This window comes from Acinonyx jubatus, chromosome A3, assembly GCF_027475565.1.
Source record: "Acinonyx jubatus isolate Ajub_Pintada_27869175 chromosome A3, VMU_Ajub_asm_v1.0, whole genome shotgun sequence".
Taxonomy (NCBI): domain Eukaryota; kingdom Metazoa; phylum Chordata; class Mammalia; order Carnivora; family Felidae; genus Acinonyx; species Acinonyx jubatus.
The window spans coordinates 1,926,129-1,953,838 of record NC_069388.1 but is presented as its reverse complement, the minus strand read 5'-3'; the positions used below and the strand labels follow the sequence as shown (position 1 = coordinate 1,953,838).

The 27,710-nt window shown below is 59.0% G+C and overlaps 1 protein-coding gene and 1 long non-coding RNA gene across 7 annotated transcripts; one reads left to right on the top strand and one right to left on the bottom strand.

The window, feature by feature from the left end:
• Positions 1–1,594: 1,594 nt before the first annotated feature.
• LOC113595708 (uncharacterized) lies at positions 1,595–16,992 on the bottom strand. 4 transcript variants are annotated; one of them, XR_008289012.1, is made up of 7 exons: positions 15,828–16,063; positions 11,046–12,995; positions 6,632–6,708; positions 5,325–5,416; positions 4,608–4,680; positions 2,368–3,883; positions 1,595–1,780 (listed from the first exon to the last, which is right to left on the bottom strand). It is a non-coding gene; the product is annotated as an uncharacterized LOC113595708 (long non-coding RNA). The 4 variants fall into 4 exon arrangements; XR_008289010.1 differs by having other exon boundaries at positions 1,595–3,883; positions 15,828–16,053; XR_003416282.2 differs by lacking the exon at positions 6,632–6,708 and having other exon boundaries at positions 1,595–3,883; positions 15,828–16,052.
• On the top strand, positions 15,604–26,939 carry LSM14B (LSM family member 14B). Of its 3 annotated transcripts, XM_027046541.2 has the most exons (10): positions 15,607–15,927; positions 17,655–17,818; positions 18,873–19,008; positions 19,766–19,882; positions 21,854–22,021; positions 22,271–22,348; positions 22,571–22,732; positions 23,055–23,205; positions 24,968–25,153; positions 25,752–26,939. In XM_027046541.2, the coding sequence occupies exons 1-9, from the start codon at positions 15,801–15,803 to the stop codon at positions 25,137–25,139; spliced, it is 1,275 nt and encodes a 424-aa protein (XP_026902342.1). In that variant the 5' UTR covers positions 15,607–15,800; the 3' UTR covers positions 25,140–25,153; positions 25,752–26,939. The 3 variants fall into 3 exon arrangements, with proteins under 3 accessions (XP_026902343.1, XP_026902344.1, XP_026902342.1); XM_027046542.2 differs by lacking the exon at positions 22,271–22,348 and having other exon boundaries at positions 15,604–15,927; XM_027046543.2 differs by lacking the exon at positions 19,766–19,882 and having other exon boundaries at positions 15,606–15,927.
• The last annotated feature ends 771 nt before the right edge of the window (positions 26,940–27,710 follow it).

Genomic DNA, 27,710 nt, shown 5'->3' with positions numbered 1-27,710 from the left:
AGATGTCTCTTCGAGACCCCCGATCTCGGTTCTTTAGGGGTTATACCCAGAGGGGTTCTCATCAACATTCTTAAGTTATCTTATGCTTGTAGGTTTTACCGCTTGCACTGAACTTGAGGTCCTAGAAGTCAGGGATCAACTACCCAGTTAGGCGTTGGTGAATGTTTGATAACTGTCTTCCTAAGTGGGTGGGGGAGCCTTGATTTATAACATTTGCCAGTTTCCTTGGTGTACGGACCAAGAAGGCACTGGAAGTCCCCAGTGTAGCTGGACCCCGTGTTGCTACCCAAGCCCCATCCCACACAGCCAGGCAACACTACCCCCACCCCTGGAGAGCATAAACCAAAGACACCCAGACTCAATGGCAGGAGCCAAGCAAGGCGGCAGTGGAAGGGGACTGAGCGATGGTCTCGCCATTGAAGGACACCATTAAGGAAGGTTTCTAGGGCTTGGAGGTGCTGGTTAAACTCTACTTCTTGGGTTGGGAGGTGGGCACGTGGGCTCCTGCTTCCTTATTATGAAAGGCACACCATGATGTATACATTCTTGTATATACATGAGACATTAAGCACCTAAGAAGTCAAATAAAAACACACACAGACTCAGGTGCTGTGTGTACCCGCACAGGTAGGCACGCAGGTGCACCCAGCCTCTCTCGGAGTCCTACCCACAGGTTTCAGAGGGACCCAGTTACCTGCATTCTGAAAAGCTCATTCAGATGAGTCGCCCATCCCCTGTGGTTGACTCTGTGCTCTAACACAAGAGATGCCCACACTCCCGATCTTTTCCGTCAGGATTCCTGAAGTGGGGGAATGGTTGGGATGAGTCACTTGCCCTTCTCTTGGGAAGCCAAAGAGAGTAGCATGTGTCCAAAGTATGAGGTTGGAAGTCATGGACAAGCCAGTGGATCTCTTCTTTAGGGGAGGAAGGCTTGTCTTCTCACACGTTAAAACCTTTCCCCAAATCCATGCCAATAGGCGTTTTGATATTCCCAGTCTATCAAAGGGGGTTGTTCAACTCGGAAACAGTGCAAAATTAAGGTCCTGCCCTGAGAACCCATATGCTGTTTTTAGAGCTCATACAGAAAGTTGGTCAGTGGAACTAGGCAGAGTTCATGCTCTTCCACTCCCAATGTTTTATTTTTGTGAGGGGTTGATTTGTATTGTGACACAACGCACACCACATAAAATCCACCACCATAACCATGTAAAAGTATAAGACTTAGTGGCATTGAGTACATTGGCACTGTTGTGCAGCTGTCCCCTCTCAGTCCAGAACATTCCATCGTTCCAAAGGAGACTTGGAAACAGTCAGTCCTTACCCCACTGTCTCCCCAGTCTCTGGCAACCATGAGGCCGCTTTCTGTCCCTGTGGATTTTCCTGCAAACGGGATCATACGACGTGTGTCCTCCCGGGCCCGGCCTCTCTCACTCTGCACTGTGTTTTTAAGGCTTGTCCACGCGGCAGTGTCCATGCCTCGCTCCTTATTGAGACCGAGTGACACTCCGCCGGTGGAGAGACCGCGTTTGGTGGACCCGTCCGTTGGTTGGCGGATGTTGGGTTGTTTGATCTCTGGAACGGTGCTGCTGTGCGCACTCGTTGTCGCCTGTCTTGGGCACCCGCCTCAGAGAGGAGCGCCAGGGTCGTGGGGCGACGCTGGGTCAGGCTCACGGAGCCCCAGACTCCTCTTTTGTGTTGGGAACCCTTCCCCGGGCAGGTGAGGCCCGCGTGCGCGGGCAAGCTCTCACAGACGGTTCTCCACCGGCTGGATACCCGCCGCCTGCGTACCCGCCCTTCAGGTGGCAGGGCCACAGTGAAGAAAGCTGCCGCGAACATTCCCTGCCGGACAGCGGGACAGAAACGCACGTTTCTCCCGGGAACGCGGCTAGCTGCGGACGTTGGCACACAGGCGCGCAGCCCGTGCCCTGGGGGCCTGCGGCAGGGGCCACCAGGGGCCTCCCAGGCAGACGTGGGGGGAGGAGAGAAATGGGTCCAGGGACAAACTTCCACAGGGCAGGGACTCCACACGCAGGCATCTCCTTCCACGATGTGGGAGGGGAGCGTGTTCCTCGATTCCTTGGCCGACGCCTCCCGGACGCCACCGTGCGCCAGGCCTGTGCTGGGCTCCGGGGACACGTGCCGGCACGGGAGGGTGACAGGAAATCAGAAAGGCTGTGAGTCAGGGAGTCAGAGCCAGAGTAGCACAAGGACAGTCAGCAGGGTGATACAGAAGTGCTGCTTTGGAAGGGAGCCAGGAGGGCTTCCAGGAGGCAGTGTCGTGGGAGCAGGCCTACTCAGGCATGGCAAGTTGAGGGCCCAGCAAGGGGTTCTCCTGCAAAGGCAGGGCAGCTGGGCACTAGGTATTACCTGTGCTGGGCTGGTCTCCTCACTGTCCCACTGGCTAGTGGTGTAGACACAGGGCCAGGCAGGTAATGGTCACCCAGAATGGCTTTGGTCCCTCCTCTGTCCCCTCCTGCTGCATGGCCTCGGGCTGGCCTGGGGCTCAAGTTTGTCACCTCTGTGCCCTTCACTCTGTGTGCAAGGACCAGGGCGTGGGGAGGAGCCAGCCTGGCCTGATCCACAGAGCGGGAGGGACACGTGAAAAGAGACACAGAGCCTGTGCGGGACAGCTGTGCAAATGTCCTGGGCGGCACGGCCAAGGACGAGGTGCCTCGGGGCACACAGTGCCAGCGGCGTGTGGAGTCAGGGCTCCCCAGGCCGACCGGCAGACTGCAGGGCCCTCAATCCGCCCTCCTGTCAGGAGGGTGAGAACGTCCCAGCAACAAGGACACTGCTAGGCCCAGGCCCGCCGACAGCGGTGGCATGGCATGCGTCCCCGCCCGTGCCACCCGGGGGAGGGGAAGCAATGGGCATCTCTCGGAGCCTGAGCAAAAAGCACGGTTGCCGCAAGGCCTCTCTGGGCTTCCTCACCGACCTGACACCCTGCTGGGGACACTGGCCCGCTTCCCAGCTTCCGCCCCCAAGGCCACCTTCCGGCCAGCCCATGGCTGTCCGGTGTCGATCCTGGCTCCATCCTGGCACCCAGCAAGGGTCTCACATGTGGAAGGCCCCCAGCGGACGTCGGTGGCACAAATGCATCAGTGACCAGGGGATTAATCAATCAAGCAGTTAATGAAAGAATCGATGGTGTGGTGACCCGAGGGTCCAGGGCCACCGGTTGTGACAGCCTCGGGGGGGCCCATTCTCACCACCTGGCCATGTCTGGACAGCACAACCCATCCATCCCTGCGTGTCCCGTCAGCACTGCCTCCCCTCAGACGCACCGACCGCTCTCCTGGATGGGGGCAGGGCGCGGGCAGAAGGCCGTCTCCCCAGTTCTCTTAGGACGGACTTAGCATCGGAGCAAAGTCGGTCTTAAGGAAGCATAGCCCACCTCCCCCTCCTTCCCACCCCGGCAGGACCCCCATCTGCGGCCTGCCTGTGGCAATTTCCTAACGTCTACTTATGGAGTTGACACAAGAGTGTGGGGGCTCTGCCCCTTTCCAGGGCCCTCCACCCCCCATTTCCTCCACTGGCCACCCGGGGGTGTGTGTCCCTGTGCTGGAAGGGGACCCCATGCCCCAGCTCTCCCGGTGTCAGCGAGCCCTGCTTGGCTTCCGTGCACCCCTCCACGGGCCCCCTGCCCACTCTTCGTGCATCCTCTGGCAGCTTCCTGGGACAGGTGCGTGGGGCCCCTTGTCACCTGCAGGTGGCCCTATGCAGCCCTCTTTCAAGATTCACTGCGTAGAGCTTCTGGGATTCCAAACGCAGCTTCTTCAGAACTTCGAAGGCCGTGCTGCTGTCACCTGGGCCCACGTGTGATGGCTGCCAGATCCAGGGCCAGTCAGATCCGGGGCTCTTCACAGGGGACCTGGCCTGCTCTCTGGAAGATTTAAGAGTCAGTTTGATGTGCCCTGGTTCTAGAAATGTTGCAACACCCTGTCTGGGGTGGGTTTTCATTCCTTTGGCCTAGAGCCTCACGTCCTCCTGTTCTAGGACATTTTCTGGTGGATGACTGCCTTGATGAATCTCTCCCTTCTGTGTTCTCCTAATTCACTAATTATACGTTAGATTGTGCCTAAACCAGTGGTCTAATTTTATATTTTCTCTTGTATTTTTTCATTTTGCTTTTTTCTAATTTGCGGGAAACTTATCTTCGAGTTTTCACTTTTGCTAGTTATATTTTAATTTAAAAAAGAGCTCTTTTTAAAAATTTATTTATTTTGAGAGAGAGAAAGAGAGCACACACGCACAAGCAGGGAAAGGGCAGAGAGGGAGAGAGAGAATCCCAAGCAGGCTCCATGGTGTCAGCACAGAGCCCAATTCAGGGTTTGATCTCACAAACCCTGAGATCACAACCGGAGCTGAAATCAAAAGCTGGACACTTAACCAACTGAGCCACCCAGATGCCCCCCAAATGAGCTCTTACTTATTCTCTGCCTGTTCCTTTTTCATAACATCTTGTTCTTAGGTCATGGGTGTGGTATTTTCTCTTAGAGATTTTTTCTTTTTTATATGATCTTTTGCTACTCTTATTATTTCTGTTTCCTTAGGGCTCCTTTATTTTGGTAGGTATGGAATCTGTCTTTCGTGTTAGATGCTCTTACCTCGAGGGGCTGGTGATCCTGGAGGTTTGCTGGTCTTCATGAGAGGCACTAGGTGCCAATACGAGCAGCGTGGCTGGGTGGGGTGAGGGTAGACCACTAAAGTTAAGCAGCAGGGTCCAGACACTCGGCCAGAAATCTTGGGAAGCCAGGCCAGTTCTGCAGAATCCCCCCATCTCCTGCACGGCAGGCAAGCCTGGCTGCCAGAACTCTGGGAATTAGCAGAGTCAGGGCCAAGGTCGCCTCTCAAGATGTGCCTGTGAACTCATCTCCCTGTTTCTCCCTGGCCGGTGCATGTGGTTGTGCCTGGGCCCCCTGAGCCCAGAGCCTCCTGGCCCTGACCCCCGAGAGAGAACCCGGGGCCTCTGGTCTTCTGCCAGCCTCTGCAGCCTGGGTCTGGGGTCATAACTGCTCGTGCTTGTTCTAAACCCCCCTCCACACCCCACCCTCAGAGCCCCCTGGTGTGCTGGAGCCTCTGTGGCTTTCCCTGGTCCGAATGCCAGGGCCTCCGTGGCACCTGTCTTCCAGATGAGGGAGAGGAGGTGCCACAGCGTCCCTCTGTGGTCCCTGCTGGGTCCTGGGAGGGGATAACGGTACGTGTGCCCGCTAAGCTAGGTTGAACTGGAAGTCACCCCCTTACATTTGGATTTGTCTGAAAGGCACTTTTGGAAGGAGCTCTCACTGTTGCTGTCCCTCATCTCCCACTACCACCACACGTACCTCCAACTACTCAGTAGAAACACTGGCCAGAGGTGGGCCAGTGGGGGGGGAAGTCTTCTGGAAACATCAAGAAATGTCACTTGAATGCCTGTCTGCGAGAGAAGGAAGAAAAGCCGTGTCTGACCCAAGAGCTGAAAGCTGGGGGGTTGTGGTGAAGGGGCCAAGAGCACCTGCCAGCTCCCCCCCCACCCCACCCCACCGCTTCAGGAAGAATCTGGGCACAGTGTCATAGGACAATTACATGAGTTGCTGACAAATAAAACCAGGTTCCTCATGAAATCCAGATTTCTAGGGGCGCCTGGGTGGCTCAGTCGATGAAGCATCTGACTCTTGATCTCAGCTCAGGTCATGATCTCACGGTTTGTGAGTTCCAGCCCTGCTGGAGGGAGGGATTCTCTCTCCCCCTCTTTCTGACCCCCGACCCTGCTCGCATGCTCCCTCTCTCTCAAAAATAAACAAACATTTTTAAAAATCTAGATTTCTAACTCCTCTTGAAAACCGGCGGGCCTGGAAGCTCTGGAGGCAGCACTGCATCGGGCACTTAAAGCCAAGTGTGCTTGACAGGCCACTTAATTTTCCTGAGTCTCTATGTATTTATCTGTCAAATAAAAATTGACTTTAAACTTTTGACAAACCACCTGGGGCGATGGCCGTCCCTCCCCCCCAAGAAACATGACGTCCAAACCCCGCCCGCCACGACACAGCTCTCCCCACCAGTGAGTGTGCAAGCCCCGGGCCTGGAGAGTAGGGCAGCAGTGGGCGGGACCAGGGCCTTGGACTGTCTTTTCCACCCACCTGGCAGCAGTCTGCCCTGCACATCTGGACTAGGTGCTCACACCTGCTGCAGGCACTGGGGACCAAGGCTGCCCTCACAGGGCTGGCATCCTAGGGGGCAGAGCCAAGGGCACCTATAGAGATAGGATGTGGGGGGTAAAGTAGGGAGGGATGCAGGGGATGCGGGGGGGGGGGGGGCTTGGCCATTTTCACAGGGTGGCTGGTGGCTGCAGATGGCCCGTCTGATTGGATGACATCAGAAAGAGAAGGGAGGGCTGGTCCATAGGAAGCCCAGAGGAAGAGCATCAAGGAAGTGGAAACCGCAAGTGGAAGACCGACCTCCCTGGCATCTCGAGCCCCTCAGGAATGAGGATGTGGGTCACAGCCCCAGGTAGGACCCCAAGACCTGCAGAGGCGACAGCAGAGGTGGGGTGAGGCTGGCCTGGCCGGGAAGGCTGGACAGCGGAGGAGGGAGGGGGTGAGCACCAGCTGAGCCCCGAGACCAGATGTACCAACTAGGCTGGTTTGCCTACCTCCTCTATGAGATCTCCCTCCAGGAAGAGAGGCTGGGGCAGCCCTGGAGGAACGGCCACGTGCAAGGGGACGGCACCTGTGGGCACAAGGAGGGAACTGCGGCCACACAGATCTCTTTTCCTAAAGGGACTTACAGTCCAACTGTGAGAGGCTGAGCACCTGTGGCCTGAGGCTCTGACTCGCCTTTGTTGAGCCCAGCAGAGATGGTGGGAGGCAGTGGCACCAGGGCCTGGCCATTTCTGCCCAGTGTGGGGCTCCTCCCCCAAACTCTCTCTCCTCAGCAGCAGCTCCCGCTGGGTGGGCAGAGACTTGGCCAGGCCTGCAGAGTGGCTGACAGCTCCCAGCCCAGCCTGACTTCCCCGACCTCCCCCATGGGTGTACTCCCAATAATCCATACCATCCCTCGTCTCGGCACCTGCTTGCCGGAGAAGCCAGCCTGGGACCCTCTCGCTTGGACTTTGTGTGATGACAGGCAGGGCAGCCGGGACAGCTCATCGATTCACTCAGCAAACGTGTGGGGTGGATGTGTAACGGCACACTGGAGACCGTGGCTTTCCCAGCCTGGGTGTGCACTCGGGCTCTGCTCGGACGGTGGGCACGCTCCCCACCTGTCCTTGTCCACAGTCTCCTGTTTGTGAGACCACTCTGGAGCGTTGCTGTGCCTGTCAGGCTGCTTAGCAGGATGCCCGGAACACGCTCAACAATTACAAATCTCAACTGCTATGGTTTCTCCTTCGAGCACTCGCTGCAAAGTATTTACCATGTGGGCCTTATTTTTCCGAGAAATGAAAACGCGTGGTCTGCGTGCATCAGGATGGGGATGGAAACAACAGGCTTGAAGACCTGGAACTGGAGATCAGGGTCTCTGGGCTGCATGCCGGTGTCCACTGTGCTGCGTGACCAGCCAGGCTAAGAGGCTTCTCCCAGGGGTGGCCAGTCGCCTCCCAATGCCAAGCTTTGAAGAAAGTTCTATCTGCCCTGCTCATCTGAGCACAGAAGTCTGCCCCTCGGGCAAATGCTGGCAGGGAGTGGACACTTGGTGCCGAGGCACTCGCCCAAGCAGGGAAATGAGTCTCATTCCCGGATGGAGCAGCAGCACCACTGACACGCGGACACCCTGTCCCCAGATAACATCGGGCCGGGGCCGGTTGACCTCACATGCTGCTGTGGGAATATAGAGTGGTAAGGCCACTTTGGAAAACAGTCTGGCCGTTTCTCACAGTGTTAAATACGGAATGATAACGTGACCAGGCAATTCTACTCCTAGGTATATACCTGGGAGAGATAAAAACGTAAGTCCACACAAAAACTTGCACACAAATGTTCACAGCCGTGTTATTCGTGGTAGCTGAAAATTAGAAACGACCCAAACGGCCATCACCTGAGAAAACACAAGCAACTTTGTACAGTGGAATGTGACTCAGCCATAACAAGAAAGCACCAATCAACACTGCAATGTGGATAAGCCTTGAAAACGTGTATAAAGGATGCCAGGTGAAAGAAGCTGTCACATAAGACCACGTAGTGTAGGGGCACCTGGTTGGCTCAGTCGGTTGAGAGTCCAACTCTTGATTTTGGCTCAGGTCATGATGCTAGGGTTGTGAGATCGAGCCCTGCATTGGGGTCTGTGCTGAACATGGAGCCTGCTTGATATTCCTTCTCCCCTCCCCCACTCATGCGCGCGCGCATGCTCTCTCTCTCTCTCTCTCTCTCTCTCTCTCTCTGAAATAAAAGCCAAAAACAAAACAAAAAAAAGGACCACATAGTATAGAATCTCATTGCAGTGAAATTTCTAGAACAGGCAAACCCACAGTAGTTGCCTAAGTCTCAGGGAGAGTGGAGCGTAGAGTGATTACTAGTGGCTAGAGGTTTTGGATGAAGTGATCCAGGAATTCACTGGAGGTGGCTTTACGCCTCTGGTGCTATGCTAAACCCCATTAAACTGTACGCTTTGAATTTTCTTAATGTTTATTTTTGAGAGAGAGACAAACAGAGCATGAGTGGGGGAGGGGCAGAGAGGGAGGGAGACACAGAATCCGAAGCAGGCTCCAGGCTCCAAGCTGTCAGCACAAAGCCAGACGTGGGGCTCAAATCCATGGACTGTGAGATCACAACCCAGGTTGAAGTTGGATGCTTAACTGACTGAGCCACCCTCGTGTCCCTAAACTGTACGTTAAAAAAATTTTTTTTTATGTTTATTTTTGAGAGAGAGAGAAAGAGAGAACAAGTGGGGGAGGGTAGAGAGAAAGACACAATCCAAAGCAGGTGCCAGGCTCTGAGCTGTCAGCACAGAATCCAACGTGGGACTAGAATTCACAAACTGTGAGATCACGACCTGAGCCAAAGTCAGACTCTTAACCGACTGAGCCACCCAAGCGCCCCTAAACTGTATGCTGTAAATGGGTGAATATTATGATATGTAATATTTCAAAATTTTTATTTTTAGTTTCATTTTTTTGTTGTTGTTGATTTATTTTGAGAGAGAGTGAGCGAGCGAGCACACGTGCATGCACACGCAGGGGAGAGGCAGAGAGAGAGAGAGAGAGAGAGAGGGACAGAAGATCCCAAGCACGCTCTGTGCTGACAGCAGCGAGCCCAATGTGGGGCTTGAACTCACGAACCGTGAGATCATGACCTGAGCCAAAACGGACGCTCAACCACTGAGCTACCCAGATGCCCGTCCATAAAACTTTTAAACAAATAAGGAAGTGAATAAGGCATGAATTCCAGTCCGGCCCATGGTGGAGACACCAGACTCTGGAGTGATCATCCTGAGGTCCCGCAGTTCATGCTGAATGCTGTCTGTGAAAACACTCTGCCCCCAAACCCAGCAAGAGTCCCAAGGCAGACGTGGCTCTCCTGGCCCAGAGCTTGAGAAAGGCAAGTATGCATTCACGTAGGTCTGTGATGGCCTGTAGCAACCAGATGGGCCACAGGCTGTGGTTTCCGGCGCCGTCCTCTCTGTGTAGCCGCTGGTACCTACTGGAAAAGCTGGAAGCGGTCTTGTACTGAGGAGCCATCTTCCTGGGGTACGAGCCCTCTTCCCAGCCCGGCCCACGTGCTGCCTTGTGTCCACCTGGGCACCTACAGGCTCCTCGTGCACATTGTTTCTTTCCACCCGGTGCATGAATCCAGCCTTTGCATTCAGGATGTTTAAGGCAGCAGCAGAAGGGAAGGCTTGTTGGGTTAACGCCCCAGACCTTAACGCAAGTGAAAATACCTGTGTGCCTGGCTCATCCGCATGCCGCAGCCTTTTACTGGGCCGTGAGAATGTCTTAGTAAGCGCACAAGGGGCACTCAGGTTGGCTTACGGAGCGCTGTCAGCGGAGTCCAGGCTTTGGGAGCCTGGGCGGTCTCTCCCACTCCCTCTTTACTTCGTTCTTGGGGCTGCAGTTCTGCCCCGCCGGCACACAGGGCCCAGCCTTGGAGTCGGCTTGCAGCAGGCATCCTAGGACGCTCCGGGTAAGCCTGTGGGTTTCCATGGCAACTGCCGAGGATGCGCGGTGAGGACAGAGCCTTGAAGAAGTAACTGCTTCCCCAAATGCCCAGCTCCAGCCTCAGGGCAGCCCCCATCCGGGACACCTTGGAAGGGTGAGCTCCTTGAGCACAAAAGTCACTTCTGGTCCCTGACCCCCAGGGCTGAGGGCTGTGGGGCACGGCGCGCAGGCCAGCAGCCTGACGCTCCAAAGGGAACCCCGGCCCTGCTAGCTGCTGGTCGTGTGCCTCTGGCCGAGCACCTGGCTGGCCGCCTCCCCACTGAAGGTGCGGTGTCACACATCCGAGGCCCGGGACCGGGGTCAGGGGAGGGGAACGCGTGACCGGGCGGGCATCGGTGCCGGCACGGGGCAGCTCAGCAAACACTGGCCGTTGTGGGCACTTAGTAAAAGCATAGTGGGTTGCCCTGGAACAAGGCTCTCCGTTTACTTTCTTTCCAAGTGTGATAGACATGCGCACAGGAGTGCTCAGCTCACGTGTGTTCAGCTCCACGGATATCCACAAATGTAATGCACCTGTGTAACCAGTAGCCATGCGTGGCTGGCTCCCAAAGCCACGCGGGCTCCTTCGAGCCCTTAGGCCCCTAGTGACCGCCACCGTAACAGCGCGGGCGTGCTTCCCTGAGCCTACGTGCAGGGGGTCAGGCCATCGTTTTCCGTCTCTTTCTCTTGCCACCCTGTCCCTGCAGCCCAGTTCCACTCACACTCAGTGCCCCAGAATCTTCCAGCAGGGCACACGCTGCCATCAAAGGTCCAATCTGCTGCCAGCAGGCCCGGGGGTTTCCGGTTTCACTGCGAAAGCGTTCTGGGGCACAACTGCTGGTGAGCAGACGCACTGTCGCTGGGTCCTCAGAGCCATCTTTTAGGGGCACGGGGCCATACACCCCCCTTCCCTGCTCGTCACATCCCCTCTCCTCACCCTCAGCTGTGGCCTTGGCCACTTGGTCGTCCTTTCCCTCTTCCCTCGGGAACTGTCAGGGGACAAGGTCCAGGTGGCCGGCAGGCGGCCCGGACCGACTCGCTGTGCTGGCCGCTCTCACGGCCCCTGTAAGCTGAGCCCGACAGACAACAATGGCACGCTCCCCTCGAGCCAAGCCGGCTGTGCAAGGGCTCTCAGGCTGGTGGGGGGCAGGGTGGCACCATCAGGGGCCCCCACCAACTAGCAGGGGAGGGGGAACCAGGAGCCACCCCCAGGCCATCTGCCACTTTGCTGTCCAGCTCTGTCCTCAGCAGGCCACCCCCAACCACCCCCTCACCTGCCGGGAGGCTGTCCCTCCGGGCCCCTCTCGGCCTGGATGTCTCCTCTTCCCTGGAAAGGCCGAGAGGGGCCCCAGGCAGAGGGAAGAGGTGGCAGGGCCCTGTGGCTGAGGATGGCTCCGGCGGCGGTCCTGAGGCCGCCCGTACCCCACCCAGGCTGTCACCCTCACCGCCAGGGCCCCGCAGGCAGGGATCCGGGACGGGGCATGACTGGGTTCTTCTGTGCGCTGGTCCCGCGTGAGCAGCTCCTTGCACATTCAGTGCTCGTCTCTCTGAGGTGGGGTCTAGACATCTCAAACGCTGGGAGAGCCCACAGCCAGGAGGCCCCGGGCGGTGTTCCAGCGGTGAGGCCCAGGAACATGTCCCCCCACACTGTCCCCACTCTTCAAGCTTTGGGGAGCAGCAGCGGAGTTGGCCATCAGGAGAGAAGCCCCTCGGGCCTCCTCTGGTGCCCTCTCCTATTTCCAGAATCTCGAAGCGTTTCCCTCTGAACTTCTGAGGGGCAGCTCCCCTCGGGGAGCCAACTCTGCTCAGCCCTCTGCCCAGCGGGAAGCCGGGAAAGGTGGCTGTGGCTTGCTGGGGTCGGGGCCCTAATGTTTTTCTTGGACTTCTCACTCCCTAGCTCCCTCACACCAGAGTGCTTAACTGGGAAAGGGTGGAGAGGGAGGGGAGGGGAGGGGAGAGGGCAGGGGGAGGGGAAGGGAGAGGGGGAACAAGATGCATGAACCTCAGGCCCTCACCTACTGGTGCTCCTCGTGTTTCTAAGGAAAACAGCCCTGTAGGGCCCTGGGCAGGAGGAAATGGATTTCAACAGGATTCACAGAGAGCAGGTCAGACCTCAGAATTCTTGGCTCCGGAAGAACAAGATCCCCTTCCAGTCTTTTCCCTCCCGGCTCCTCCGGCCACCGAACACCCCCAACACCCCGGGCCTCCAGCCCCTTTCCCTGCTGGGAAGGCCTAGTAGGTGGCACCTTCAAAGCCAGCCCTGATCTCTGCGCCCAGCCCGCCTGTACTCTCGGCTGCCTCCGGGCGGCGCTACCTGCAGCTGGGCCAGGGCTTCCCCAGAAGCGAGCACCCGCCTCCCTTGTGCCAGCCTCAGGAGACGGGTGAGGTCCTGCCCCGCTGGCATGCTGCCACGCTTCAGGCCACTGACTTGACTTGCTCTGTAGATCACCCATCACTGACGTGTCTTTGAATCAACTCACCTGTTACGTTTTGCTCCTAGCAAGCAGTGATACCTAGCATACCCACGGTCACGTGGCCCATACTTCCTCAGGGGGACATCAGAGTCCCAGTGATATGCTGTGGCAACGTGCCCTCCTCTTGCAGGACGCTGGCCGTGTGACGCTGCCAGCCTGTGATGGGACCCAGGAGGCGTCCCACGTCCACATATTCACACCTGTCCTCATGAGGGCCTGCTTCACTCCTCTCCATACACACAGCAGGTGCTTAGGTAAGCGGCTCATGTTTGCAGTGGGTGGTCCTCGGCACAGCCAGCTTCCCGTTGGGTGGGCCCAGGCGGTGGGCTCCTGGCCCCTGCCAAGGCCCCCACGGGCACGGTCTTCCAGGCTCCTCACCAGCACTGACGAGATGGGCAGCACAGCTATAATCTCTGTTGGACAAACGGAGAAACTGAGAGAGGGAGTCTGAACTGCTCAGGGTTTTCCAGCTCCTCAGCAGTCTCTCCGTCCACCCCCCCCCAGGAGTCTAAGGCTTGGCAATAGATAGGCTCCGTGAAGAGCTGTCTAGGGTGGACGTGCTGGATGGGTGTGCCCCAGCTTGGGGCACAGACCACGCCGATGACCTCCAGAGTCAAGTTGAGGTACTGCCACAACCGTTCCTCTTCTCAAACCTTCTGCAAAGTACCCTCCGCTCTGGGCAGGACACCAAGGAATGGGTGGTAGGATTGGCATTCCTGGGCCTGTGTGCCCCATATATTTTTAGCCTCTGCCCTGCCTTGGCATTTGCCCCGTGGCTAATGTCCTCAGGGAACCACCTAGCTGCACACCAAGAAGCCTAGCAGGCTCTTGGAGGTCTCCAGGAATGACACCACACCCTGGTCCTGAGGCTTTGGGTCTAACTCTCTTTTCCAAGACAGAACCAACTCCTGTTAGTGCAGAGTCCTTCCCCACCTCCAACACAGAGGCCCGTGGCCCAGAAACCAGGATCTGGGAGGCACAGAATCTGTAACATTGGGCAAGTCATGTTCTAGAGCTGGAAAGTGGAGGGAAGGAGGGCTACGGCTGCACGGGGGGACAACCAGGCCAGATGGTTGCAGAGATGATCAGGGGACAGGGGCGACAGCTACTCCAGACAGGTGCGCTCCCAGGGAAAGGCTGTGCCACAGTGAGGGAGAGCCCTACCTCTGTCCCAGGAGCAGGAGGCCCGGATCCCCAGAGATCTCTCTCAGTGGGGCTACACTAATTCCACGGCCGTCCTGTCCTTGCTCTCCTCACCACTGCAATTTTCCACGAGTCAAGAACCAGGTCTAAAATGTACAGGTAGCTCTTGGCAGATACATTTTGAAGACTTTTCCATCTCTTCCGCTCCCTTTTCTCAAATTCTGGTACTGGCCATGGCTGAGTGCCGGTGGGACCAGAGTGTTCTGTGACGGGCAGGCACCCGTCCTGCCAGCAGCTCCTCTGTCCTGTGCTGGATCTCAGTCCTCCTCTGTAAGACCAGGGGAGTCAGAACGCCTGGTCTGTGGGGTGGCTCAAGTTGTTCTCTGCAGTGGCTTTCATTCGTTTGTTTGGCACTCTGGTAAGAAACACATCCCACATTTGACCCAGTACCCATGTAAATATCCACACATGTAAATGGCCTCAACACAAAACAATATTCTATGTGGGATGCCCTGATAGTTTCCGTTTCATTCTGTTTCATTTTTATAAAATGCTGGTCACCATGCACCAAGTTTCTTCCAGGGCCCAGCACTAATCCCTGATCTGATGGGCCGGGCCAGAGGGAGAGACGGACAAAAAGCCAGCGCACACGTGCGCGCTCTTAGTGGCTGACCGCGCAGGGACAGTCGGAGCCCCCCTCTCCGCCTCTCACCGAGGAAGCCCAGGAGGCCTCCGGGCTGGAGCCGGGCGGGCCAGGCCAAGCCAGGCGGGGCTTTGAGGCGCTGGTAGCGGGCTGGGATTTATTTTAAGGGACACGAAGCTACCGCAGGTTTGGGGGAGGGGAGGGATTAAAAGAGAAGATGCGCTCAGCACTTTATATTTAGCGGCTGACGCGCCGGAAGCGCTCGTTACCCGCAGCTGCCACTGCGCCCAGAGGGCAGCCCCCGCCTCCGCGTCTGGGGCAGGGACCCCGAACCCCGCCTTCAACTCCCTGAGCAGGGACTCCTGAGCCCCCGCCTCCACGTCGCAGGCAGGGACCCCGAACCCCGCCTTCAACTCCCTGGGCAGGGACTCCCGAGCCCCCGCCTCCACGTCGCAGGCAGGGACCCCGAACCCCCCCCTTCACCCTGCGGGACAGACACCCTGAACTCCGCCTTCACCTTCCGAGACAGGGACTCCCGTCTCCCCGCCTCCACTCGTAGGCAGGGACCCAAACCTCGCCTTCGCCTCCCGGGCAGAGACCCTGAACCCCGCCTTCACCTCGCTGGACAGGGAAACCTGGCCCCTGCCTCCACATCACGGTTAGGGACCTCGGCCCCGCACCCCGCCTCCACGTCGCGGGCAGAAACCCGCGGCCCTCGCCTCCGCCCGCCCCCCCTCCCCCCCCCGGGCAGGGACTCCGGCCCGCCGGTGCTTTAGAACCGGAGGGACGGGGCGCACCCCGGCCGGGCGGCCTCCCAGCCCAGGACACGGGGAAGCTCTTCTGTCTCTTCCGCAGAGACGCTATGGAGCTCTGGAGACTGCTCTCAGGAACTGGCGCCCAGGGCTTCGTCGCCGCGCTCCGCCCCCGGCCCCGCCCCTCCAGCATGGCCCCCCCACCCCCTGCCTGCGCACGCGCGCTCCGCCCCTCCCGATTCCCACCCCTCCCCCCGAGCCTGCCAGCCAGGTCTCGTGCTCCCACCCCGCGCGGGGCCCGCCGGGAGTTGGCCGAGGAGGGGGCGGAGAGCCGGGGGAAGCCCGCCCGGGCTCACGGCGCGTGCTGCGCAGGCGCGGAGAGCGGGCCCGCCCCCAGGCAAGCGGCGCGGCCATATTTAAAGGGAGGCAGGCGCGACTATCCAATGGGCGGCGAGCGTGCGGGGGCGGGGCGTGGCGGCGCGAGGCCCCGGATGTGGCTGCTGCGGCCCCTCCTCCCCCGCGCTCCCCTCAGAGCCCCCGGCCGCGCGCCGCCGCTTGCTTGCTGGTCCCCGCGCAGGCCCGTCGGGCGACGGTGAGGAGGCGCCGAGGCGGAGGAGCGGGCGGCGGCGAGGCGACCGCGCGGAGGCGAGCGGGCCAGGCCCAGCCGGGCGGCCGCCGCCATGAGCGGCTCCTCGGGCACCCCGTACCTGGGCAGCAAGATCAGCCTCATCTCCAAGGCGCAAATCCGCTACGAGGGCATCCTCTACACCATCGACACGGACAACTCCACCGTGGCGCTCGCCAAAGGTAGCGGCCCCGCGGCCGCCCCAACCGCCCCGGCCCCCGGGGCGACAACAGCCGGTGGGCGCCGTCGCCCCCCCCCCCCGGGCGCCCCCCACCTCCTCGGACGCTTCCTCCCCCGCGAAGCCCCCCCCTCCCCCGCCGGGCTCGGCCGGCACAATGGTCTCCCCCGGCCCCGGCGGCGGGTTATTGTGCGCGGCCGGCCCGCCCAGCCCGAGGGTGGGGAGGGGAGGTGGGGGCGGGTCCAGCTCCCACTGCGCCGCCCCCTCCGCCGCGCAGCCCACCGCTGCAGGTGGCGGGCCGGTGCTGCTGGGCTGGGCGGAGGGGGCGGCGGGCGCCGAGATCCCGGTCCCTGCGGAGGAGGGGCGGGGCGAGGGGCCTGAGGCTCCCCGGGGCCTCCCTAGAACGCTACTCCTGTGAGCCCTTCTGGAACCTATTAAGCAGCTGGGGCCTTGAGCCTGAACAAACACCACGTCTTAATGGAGCCTCCTGCCGGGAGAGGAGCGTCGGTCGGCTGCTAGGTGCCCCCACTTAAAGCGCTCTCCTGCCCTAATGCAGACGTTCAGTCTGTGGCTTTCCCCTTTTGTGGCCGACCCTTCCCTGGAGGCGTCGTGAGCACCCTGAAGCCCCCGCCAGACGTAGAGGCAGGAGGCTGGAATGTGGCTCTAGAGGAGTCCAGAATCTTTTCCAGCCTTGTAGAGGCAGGAGGAGGTGGCTCAAAGTTTCTTTGTCTTCATCCTCCGGGGGAAGATGGCGAGTGTCCTTCCCTTGCCTCTTGGAGAGAAGTGCCGGGTGCAGCCAGGGCTGCAGAAACCCTGGGTGTCTGATGGGTGTCGTTGGGCCTGTGAGGGTCAGGGCACCGCGTCCCTGTTTCCCACGTCAGAGGGAGCCTTGGGCCTTCAGGACGCAGTCATTCCGAACTCCGGGCATACCTCCTAAAGTCTGGCGCCCGAGTTCTAGGAGAGACCAATTGCGTGGCTCCAGGAGAGAATCCAGAGTTGCAAGGTTATGTGTTGACGTGTACCCTTGGCACTTGAGTGTATCTGGCATGCCATCCCCATTGGAGAAACTGAGGCCCAGAGCCTCTGGTCCTTAGCAGGAGTTGTGCTCAGATTAGATAGAGGCTGCTTCGAGCCCAGCTCTGCCCCCAGAGCCTGAACCCTGCCGGGAAGGGTGCATACCCCAAGAAGGCCTTCGGGCAGACCCAGGCTGGCGGTGGTGTGGGTCCAGGCTCTGAGCCCACTTCTCCCGTTGTTTCTGTGAGAGCCCCTCCCGGGGAGGGTGTGGGTAACAAGCCCACAGGCTTCTCGCCTAACAAAACAAACTCCCAGGGGTGACGTGCGGCGAGGTTTCAGGCAAAAAGCAGCTGGCGGGCTGTTTAATCTCGGAAGTCGGGTGTAGAGGGGTGTTCTGCAAAGTGGACTGTTTGCTCAGGGCGCTGGCCCTCCTGTGCTCACACTTGAGAACCGTCAAGTTCGGGGGACTGTGGGCCTCAGAACTTGTTAACTTGTCTTTGAGCCCCGAACCTTCTGGAGCGTTGCCAGCCGGGGTCTTGTAGGCATTGTGCTCTGGAAACTGGGGGGCGGAGTAGCCGTTGGGAGGTGGACCGAGGGTGGTGTGCAGGGCAGGGCAGGGCCGGGCACAGAGTGCCCGAGGGCTGCAGTGCAGGAGGATGGATTGAACGCCCTTGGCCGAGGACGACAACCTAACCCTTCTCTCTCTCAACTCCCAAGTGAGGTCTTTCGGTACCGAAGACCGTCCCACAGATAGGCCGGCCCCCCCGCGAGAGGAGATCTATGAGTACATCATTTTCCGGGGAAGTGATATCAAAGATATCACCGTGTGTGAGCCTCCGAAAGCCCAGCACACGCTCCCGCAGGACCCTGCTATCGTCCAAGTAAGTGTGCTGCCCTCCTCCCGACGTGGGCACGCTTTCCGAGAGGTGCCGCTTTCCAAGTGGAACTTGGTGTCCTCTGTCTGGCGGGAGCGCTCGACTCGAGGAATAGCCTTTCAATGAAAAGTGGTTTAATTTCTGCGCAGGCCGTTGCTGCAGAAGGTCTTAACCTCAGCTTGCGGTGTCGTGTGTTGTAGAGTGAGACTCTCTGTGTGTGCGAGTGTGTGTGTGTGTGGGGGGGGGGGGGGAAGGGGGTGGTGCTTCTAGTCTTCCGGGGAGGCTTGGGGAATCACGTTTGTCCTTACTGTTGGGTCGAGACGGCAGGACTTGCTCTCCTGATGTCGTCTGGATTTTAAACCCCAGTGTCGTGGGACATGGACCTTGCGGTTCTTATGCCGTATACGCGCCTCCTGCGTTAGGGCAGAAGTTGCCCAGGATTACCGGGGAGCCTAGCTTAATAGTTTCTTGACTTGCACATCTGAATATTCATTGGTCGCTCCGAGGCTGCTTCTGCGGGAGGCTCTGGGACTGAGGGCGCTCCCTGGAAGGTAGCATGCTTCGGGGGGCTCTGGGGACATGTGGAGAAGCCCCGGGCTAGACCTATGAAAGGTCTGGAGGGAGACTTCTCAGAGACTTCAGAAGAGGCAAGTACCTGAGTCAGGCCTCGGGGCACAAAGAGGTCTCTGGGGAGCAACAGGCAGCAGCGTCCCTGAGGGTATGGGGACCGGAGAGGTGTCGCACGTGTGGGAACTGTGTGGCTGGGCTGCTGCGTGTTGGGGGCAGGGCCAAATCTCGGATGGCAAGTCTGCCCTCTTACAGAGGCTAAACTAGGGAACGACAGCCGGTGGGGAGCCATCTGAGGGGTTAACTGAGTTAGGGGAAATTCCGGTTAGAGTGACCCGGACGGGCGGACCTGGCTACGGGATGTGGGAAAGGCAGCTCTGAGCTGGCTTAGGTGGTTCTGGAGGCTCTGCCCCGCGACCCCGGGCCTCCAGGAGCACAGGCAGACGAGTCTGACTGCTCTGCGCTGCTCTCATCTGTGTGTCTCGTTGGTCAGTCTTCCCTGGGCTCGGGCTCGGCCTCCTCCTTCCAGCCACACGTGCCTTACAGCCCCTTCAGAGGGATGCCGCCCTACAGCCAGCTGGCTGCCAGCTCCCTGCTTAGCCAGCAGTACGCCGCTTCCTTGGGTCTAGGTGAGTAACCTGTTTCTGTCTGCTAAACTCGCGCTGTGATCTCCAGGAGGCGGGGCCGCAGACCCTGATCGTGGGGACACCCTGCTCCTGGCCTGTTCTGCTTGTTCCGCACGCTCAGCACGGCACTCAGTGCAACTTGAACCAGTTAGAACGCCGGCTAACTCTTCAATTGAGAGTAAAAGAGTTCGTCTGACTTTGGGGACAGATGAGTCAAATCAAAATTCATTTGAAACGTCAGCCTGGGTCTGGGTGGAAGTCACGGCACGTTTGCTTCAATAAGAAACAACTGGTTTTGTGATTACGGATGGGCTCTAACTATTGACACCTTGGAAGCCCGTAAACGCAAAGAGCTGAATCGAGACCCATCCGTTAGGCATTTTGCTGTCCCTGCTTTGCTCAAAAGTTCCGTCCCCCGAGGTGGGTCGATCCTGGAATGAGGTTCTCTTCTGCACGTGTAGCGTGACAGTCTGCCTGGCCCCGGACGCAGCTTTGCGAGGCGTTCAAACCCTGGAGTCGGCAGGCTCCTACCCCAGCCTGGGGCTGTGGGCAGGCCCTGCAGACCTGCTCTTGGGCCGCTCCTGAGTCACGCTGTCCGGACTGCTGCTCTGCCTGGCTCACGGTGTTTCTAGAATAGGTTTGTGTGAGCCACGTGTCCCGTGAGAGGTTGCTTGGCTCTTCCGAGCTTGCTGGACACGGGACCGGTGTCTCGTTACTTACTTGCGTACTTTCTCTTTTGCTCTCCTCTGTCTTCCTCTAGAGAAGCTGGTGAGCCCTCCAGCCTCGGCCGCAGCTTCCAGCCCTAGCTCTTCTCCGTCTCCACAGCCCGCCTCAGAGCTTGACGTGTCCTCAGAGCCACATCAGCTCACCTCCAAGGGTAACCGCAGTCGGGGAGAGCTGCATGCTGTCTTGCCGTCCTGAGAGCAAGGGGGTAAACCAGCAGCCCAGAGCGACAGTGGCTGTAGTAGATGCTTTGCCAAGCCCGAGGGTCAATTCAGCTGCTTCCGTGTGGTTCAATACGTAGTCGTGACTTACTAACGAGCTCGCACGGTTTTAAAGAAGGCGTTAGACAGAACTGACCCGGAACTTGTTCACTCCCCCCCTGGGTCCAGGGTCTGCTTGGACCTGGATCGAGACTACCAAATGTGGGAAGCTTTGCACAGAAAGCCTTTCCCTGGGGCTTCAGCTGGCCCAGAATGTGTTCTAGATTGCTGGGTGACACTGCAGGGGAGCGTCCCTAAGAAACTCACATGCTGTTCTGGGAGCCGCGTGGCATACTCGTCACCCTTCCGAGAGGCCTCGGGTGTCTTTCTAACGCGAAGCCCCGTTAGAATTGGGAGATTCGCTCGAGCAGGTGAACGGCGTGGGCCAAGTGACCAGCTTGTTAATGCCGGGGTGCACTGCCTGTCTCAGCTGGGCCGTGGCACCTGTTGGGGCTTCTTGGTCTTTCTTGATGTTCTTCTCGTTTCTCTGAGAGCTGAGGTTCACGTGCCTGACTGGTAGAGCGCCATGCCCTGCCCTCCCCGCTGCGGAGGCTCGGTCCAGGGTCGCACCCAGAGCATCCGTGCCAGTCTGTTATTTTGCACGTGTTGCTTTCCGTTCCCACACGGATGCCAGCGTGTCCCTGACGTAGACGCAGTGGTGTTTTTGCCCAGTTAAAGTTTACGTTAGACGGTTCGTTCTTTGAATTGTTGGTGTAAAGCTGCTCTCAGGGGAGGGTAGTTTGTTGATGGTTTTGTTTTATCAAGAACGGGTGAGCCTGAGTCTCACCCCCATCGAGTTAGAGTGTGGCAGGAGCAGCCGGGCTGCGTTCCTGGGAGGGCCCTGCTGGGCAAGGTGGCAGGCCGGGGAGGGGGCTCCAGCGTGGTCCCGTCACAGGACACCTGCGCGCGCCAGTATGCGAGGCCGTCCAGCTTGCCTTGGGAGCTCTTCTCTTGATCTGGTCGTGAGGAAGGTTTCACAGTAACTGCCTTAGTTTCTGTCTCACGTGAAAAACCAGAAAGCTGAAACAGCCAATTTTCACGCATAATGGGCCGTCTCTCCTGATGGTGACCTCCGTGCTCAGGGCCCAGGTTTTGTGCCTCAGAGCTCCGTATGCCTCTGCCCAGCCCCACAGTGCCCCATTTAGACGGTACCGGTGGGGGGGGGGGGGAGGGGGGGGGACGGACCAGTGTGGGTGGCGTGCCCTCTCCCCCTTCCTGCCTCAGAGGACACCTTGGGAGCTGGGACCTCTGCCGAGGGCTGAGACTGCAGTGTTGTAGGGACAGACTCTGGTACGGCCCCACCACCAAGGGCAGCCTGGGAGCCTTCGTCTCTTCAAGATGCACTGCTTTTCTGTAGTCGGGTCTTATCACATCATTCTTTTTGGTTTTGTTATGCCTCAAGCAGAAACGACCGCGTTCTAGAGTTTAACTTTAAAGAATGACCGTTTACTAGAAGATCCCAGACTGGGATGGTTCTTGTCCAGCGTGGACCAGAACAAAACAAATTCCCAGACCGTGAATTTGCCAGCATCTTGGAACCAAGGAGCCCCCTCGGGCTTAGAGCTTGTGTGGTTTTTGGAAAGCTGTTTTCTAAACCACCTGGGAAGTGTTCGTTTCTGGCAGGGTGTTTTTGTCTCCTTGGGGTTACCTAGGTTGGGGATCGGGGGCTCAGGGCTCCCTGGTGAGCTGGCCTTGTGGCCGCCGGGCTAGTCACGGGAGGGGATGGTCCGGGAGGCTCTGCCAGACTTGGGAGAGTCTCGAGGTGGTGCCTTCAACTGCCCGGCCTGCCACCCCGAGGGAGGGGCTGGAGGGCCGTGAGGTTTTCTCCTCTCTGGTCTTCAGCGCTCCTTCCCTTCCCATCTCAGGAGCTGGTTTTCCATCCGTCCCAGTCGGCAAGAGCCCCATGGTGGAGCAGGCCGTCCAGACTGGTTCTGTCGATAACCTGAATGCCAAAAAGCTGTTACCTGGCAAGGCCACCGTGGGGATGCAGCTGAACGGGCGTCCGGCCCAGCCGGGCGGCAAGACCACCAGCGGTACTTGTCCCTTCCCGTCCTGGTGTCCGCTTCACCGCCTCAGAGTGGCGCCCTGCTTCCTGGGGTTCTCTTTTCTGTCTTCTTCCTTTTTCATTCAAAAGCCCGCACCCCCTGCCCCCCATCGTAAACACCGCGTGTTCTCGCAGGGCCTGCCCTTGCTGCGTGGCCCCTGTGCTAGCGCCACCCCGCTTCCGTCGCTGGGCTCTGCTTCGGTGGGCGCTTGCCTTACTCTTTCCTTTTGCGCCTTAGATGTAGTTCAGCCGACAGCTGTGCAGAGTCAAGGGCAGGTGAACGACGAGAACAGAAGACCTCAGAGGAGGAGATCAGGTAACAGCTGTTGTTGCCACCTGAGTTCCGGGGAGCCGCGGGCCACCCGGCTGTGCTCCGCTTCTCTGCTCGCCCCTCTGCTTGGTCTCTGTGGGTGACGGCTTTGGGGTGCTGGGGCTCAGTGTCCGCTTCCGTGTGCCTTGTCCCCTCTTTGTCACCCATCTCACTGGAGTAATGTCAGCTCGGCGGCTCACCAGTCACGGCTTTCCTTCCTTCCCCCAGGGAACAGACGAACGAGGAATCGCTCCAGAGGGCAAAACCGCCCGACTAACGTCAAAGAGAACACGATCAAGTTTGAAGGCGACTTTGATTTTGAGAGTGCAAACGCCCAGTTCAACAGAGAGGAGCTGGACAAAGAGTTTAAGAAGAAACTGAATTTTAAAGGTGTTTGGCATTATGCAGAGGGTGCCCTCCCCACCAAGGAGTGTCTGTAGCTGCAGGTGCAAGACAGATGGGTGGGGGCGGGGCAGGTGTGGAAGCGGCGCCATCTAAGGAATTCCTGAGTGAGGATGAGGCTTGGGGTAAATGTGCAAACTGCTCGTGGGTGAGGAGCAAGCTACACGGCCGGGGGGGGGGGGGGGCCCTTCTGACACAGACGACGAGCCATCCCCCCCCCCCCCCCCCATATGCTTGGCCTGAGGACAGCTGACCAGGGGCCCGCCCTGGCCGAGGGAGGCATCACCGTGTACTCTGCTTCTCTCTGCAGATGACAAAGCTGAGAAGGGGGACGAGAAGGACCCAGCGGTGGTGACCCAGAGTGACGAGGCTCCTGCTGAGGAAGACCACCTGGGGCCCAACTGCTACTATGACAAGTCCAAGTCCTTCTTCGACAACATCTCTTCTGAGCTCAAGACCAGGTCAGGGGGCCTGGTGAGGGGGCCGGGCTCGGGGCTGGCGAGGCCTGGATGAGCTGGCAGGAAGAAACTCATTCTGCCTCAAAACTCCGGAGCCTGGGCCATGCTCTCTCGAAGACCAGACTCCCATCTAAGTTCAGGACAAACCTAAGATCCTCCTCCTGTTTCTGCCCTGTGAGTACACCGGTCCCGGTGGCGCCAGCAGGTGGCGGCGCGGAACCCCTGACAGTCACAGGCACCTGAGGGTCGGACCGAGGTCCGGCCTCCGCTTCCGTCCTGGCTCTGCTACTCTTCTGTCCACTGAGGCTGAGTTCGGCACCATGCTCCCCAGCTGAGTGGTGGGTCGTTCGGTCACACGCCGCCTTGTCCTGGCAGCCGACCCGGTGGCCTGAGGCCCTTGCTGCCTGCAGCGGCTGGCCTGCGTGTTCGGCTCCCGACTGCTTGAGACTGGGGACCTGGGCGTGCAGTTAGAGCCCCTGGAGACTGGTGCTCAGAGGTTACCCTGCGAGCAAGCTAGACGGTATAGAAGGGGCAGGCACAGAAACCCGTGTGCACTCATTCCGCAAACGGAGTGCCAGACACGCTGCTGGGCACCGAGGGCACAGCACACGCTAGGGCTCTGCTGTCCTGTGTTTCAACCCCGGCAGGGAAGGTAGAGAGTACGTGTGCGGACAGGATAGAAACGCGTCCGGGCACGGGCAGGAGGAGGCTGGGCAGGGCCTGGCGGGGGGCGGGGAAGGTAGGGGTAAACCGAGTACGGAGGTGTCACACCGTGTGGTGCTGGGAGCGCTCGTGGGTGGACGGAGGAAGCTTCCGCACACGGGCCGCCTGCCAGGTGTCTGCTGCACGCCGGACCAGAGTCCCAAGAGAGGCGGTCAGGGATGAAGGGGGCGCGTGCGAGCAGGGCGCGTAGGTCACAGTGACAACCAGCTTGGGTGCCGGGAGCTCTGGGCGGCTGTCCAGGTTGGAGCTGGGGGCGGGGCCGGTTGACCTCTACCCTGTCTCCGCTGAGGATGCCGAAGGCAGGCAGAGGGGCCGGAGGCCTGTGCGGTAGTCCTGGGGCCTCGGAATCGGGTGGTGGCGGCGGCGGAGGAGAGCTCGGCTGCTGACTCTGCTTTGCAGGGGGAGCGGACCGGGTTTGCTGACAGGTTGTGAGGGGAACCACGACGACCGTCGGGGTTGTCGGGCTGGGCGGGTGGAGGGTGCAGCTGCTGGCTCTCTAAGCGAGGCCAGGGGGGCAGTGGAGCGGGAGCTCTGTGCCTGTAAGTGGACGTGGGGCCCTCACCTGGGACACAGAGGTGGGTGCTGGCCGCATCCTCAGTACGAAGGGCGCTGGGTGGTGCGTGGTGTCATTGCCGTGGCCCCACCGTCCCCAGGGTGTAAGCCTCCTATTCTTGGAGATCCCGCTCCATCTAGCCCAGCCCTCTCCTCACATACTAGAAACTTGTCTGTGGAGGGAGGGGTCTGTGGTACGCCCCAGGTCTCGGAACCTGCCTGGGCACTGCCTGGTGTCACGCACTCACCTGTCGATAAAGGCAGGAGAGTTCATGCTGGGCAGCCCCGCCCGGTGAGCAGCAGACCCCGTTGGCAGTGTGGCCGGGAGCACCCGCAGGGTGGGCTCTCTGGCTGCGGGGTCCTGACTGGGTCACCCCCTCTGATGGCTCCACCTGCTGGTCCTTTCCCCACACCCCCTCCCTGTGCTGGCTCAGGAAGCTGTGACCGGATGCCGGCTGCAGTCGGTCTCACGCGCCTGTCTGTGGTCCAGTTCTAGGCGGACTACGTGGGCCGAAGAGCGGAAGCTCAACACGGAGACTTTCGGGGTATCGGGAAGGTTTCTTCGTGGCCGTAGCTTCAGGGGTGGATTTCGAGGGGGCAGGGGCAACGGTACAACCCGCCGCAACCCAACTTCCCACCGAGCTGGGACCGGCAGGGTGTGAGGATGGGGCCGCAGGTGAGTGACGGAAGGGGGCTTCTGGACCCGGTGGTGGGAGGGCATTGGGGGGGCACTGCCCCTGTGGGCACCCTCCTCGGGAAGAGCTTAGGAGCCCTGGAGCCGGCGGCCCTGGCTTCCAGCAAGAGGAGGAGCCTGCGGGAATTGGGGCCGAGATGAGGGCCCTGGCCCTCTGAATCACCTGGGGGGCTCCTAGGGACGGCAGGCCCCCCGAAGTGTGGGTCCGGGTGTGGGGGCTGGGCGCGTGCTACTGCAGTGTGGTCGGCAAGGACTGCCGTCACCAGCTGGCCTCCCTGCCCCGCAGGGACCCCCAGGTGCGCATGAAAAAGGTCCCATCCACCCGTGTGCCCCGTGGGTCTGGGTGGGCAGTGGGCTACAGGTGTGCCCAGTGTGTACAAAGGTGATTTTCATGGTTGATGGGGACTGGAAAGTCTGGGGAGCCCTGGCCTGACTGGGGTGGGAGGGAGGCTGAGCACCCTCGTTCTCCCCAGGACCCTGTGTGCCTGGCTCCTGCCGGGGGGGGGGGGGGGGGGGGGCGGGGGCTGCCGAGTGGGACGTGCTGAGCGTGCTCACGTAGCGTCCTGTCCCTTTCTCGCAGGTGCCTGCGGAAGCAGCACAGAAACGAAGCTGTGTCTGAGGTTATCGGAAAACGCTGCACTTAGTTGGGAGACGTGGGTCACTTTGTTTACCGAGTTTGGAAAATTCCCGTACTACTACTTATGTTTTGGACTTAATTGAACTTGGACGTGGTCTGAGTTAGAACCACTTGTTTGGGGGAAGTATTCGTGGGTAACCTCTTTGAGGTATCTTGGCCTGTCTTTCCTCTTTAGTTGCACACAGCCTAATTCTAAGGTTTTGGTATTTTGGAAAAAGGTTTCTAGAGCAAAAGCTTGATCCTCACTTTGTGACTTTTTTTGTGTGACAGCTTTGACTTTTTTAAAGTGGAGCCAAATCTCATTCGGCAAACGTGGCAGCCAGTTGCATCTTTATAACCCAACTGGCCTCTGGTGCTGCTGGCCTGGCACCCCCCAGTGCCATAGGTTGGGGTCTCAGGAGTCAGGCAGGGCCAGCCTGGGGACGTGCGGGGGTGGGTGGGCCTGGGCAGGGAGAGTGGGGGTGTCCCATGGATCATGTTGTAGAAGCAAACCAGACAACCCTTACATCCAGAGCCGTGATGTCAAGGTTGAGGGCTGGTGGGTGGTGGGGGCTAAGTCCTGGAGGCTTAGGAAGGGGTCCTGAACGTGAGCTAGGAACTGTTGCTCAGAGCCTGGCTTCCATACGAATCAGGGTTGGGGACCAAAGCCCTGTGGCGTCCCCACCCTTCCTGCCCCGTCCCTGCCATCCCCTGACCCAGGCCAGTCACTGTTGGACTCTGGCCACCGTTCAGTGTCTCATCCACTTGGAAACGAGCCAGTCTTTTTTGCAAGGTCGGTTGACCGAGAACATATTTCTTCTTGATTGTAAATAGTTCTGTGTTTTTGTTTTACAGGTGGGTGGAGGGAGGGTGGGGAATATAAATTTGTTGCATGAGTAAATGGGTCAGACCTTTAGTATAAGCATGCGCCCTTCTGATGGACAGGGCATTGTGTTGAACATAAGCACCTTGGTAACTAAACCCCCTTAAATAGCTATAAAGGTTTTAGTTCTGTATTGATTCAGTTACTGTAAAAGCTTGGGTTTATTTTTGTAGGACTTAATGGCTAAGAATTAGAACCTAGCAATGGGTTGCTCTGTTGGAGTAATGTAAATTGTAATTATAAATAAACGTGCAAACCTTTAAAACTTTCTTCTCTGCTCTGAGAGTAAAATCGTTCTGTTGGTTGTGCTGCTGGAGTCCTATCCTGTCTGCCGTGCCCGTCCCGAGGCAGGAGCTGTTCAGGCCTCGCGCTAATAGGCTCCTTGGCGACATCTGCTCTCGAGTGACGTTGACCCGGTTGGTCTGGGTAAAGGGCATGAGCCAGCCCGAGTGTGCAGCGGGCCAGCTTCCCAGAACAAGGGGCTCTGCTCTCCAGACCTGGGACAAGAGCTGGTTCTAAAAGCTCTGTCCACAGTAAACCTGCTTGGGAGATGCCTGCCCCCCACCCCAGGCTGCTTGGAGCTCCTCCTGTGTCCTCTGTGCCCTGTGGCCTGTTCCAGGGCTGGACCCCGCACCATCCAGAACAGCAGACGTGGCTGTTTGGACCGAAAGCGCCCCGCATCACTGAAATGGGTTTCTGGGGGTCTTTGAAAGGCCCGCCCCATCCACCGTGTCACTGCTCCCTCGGTGCCTGCCTGTGGTTCCGCTGGGCCCAGAGCAGGCCCAAGCAGCAGGGGGCTGGCCTGCAACGGCACGGCACCGTGGTCAGTTTCACAATTTCAACAAGTTCTCAGCAAGCTTCCTTTTTGGGGGAAACAACTAACATCCTTGGCCAATAAAAAGTTAAAATCTTCCATAGTCAGATGCAGGTAGCCAAAACACGAATCCTCCACGAAGTAGGTGACTCAGCGGTCGCACTAGGCAGGTATTTCCTTTAGGCGATCTAAATATAGTCCCGTCACAGTTTACCACAATGACTAA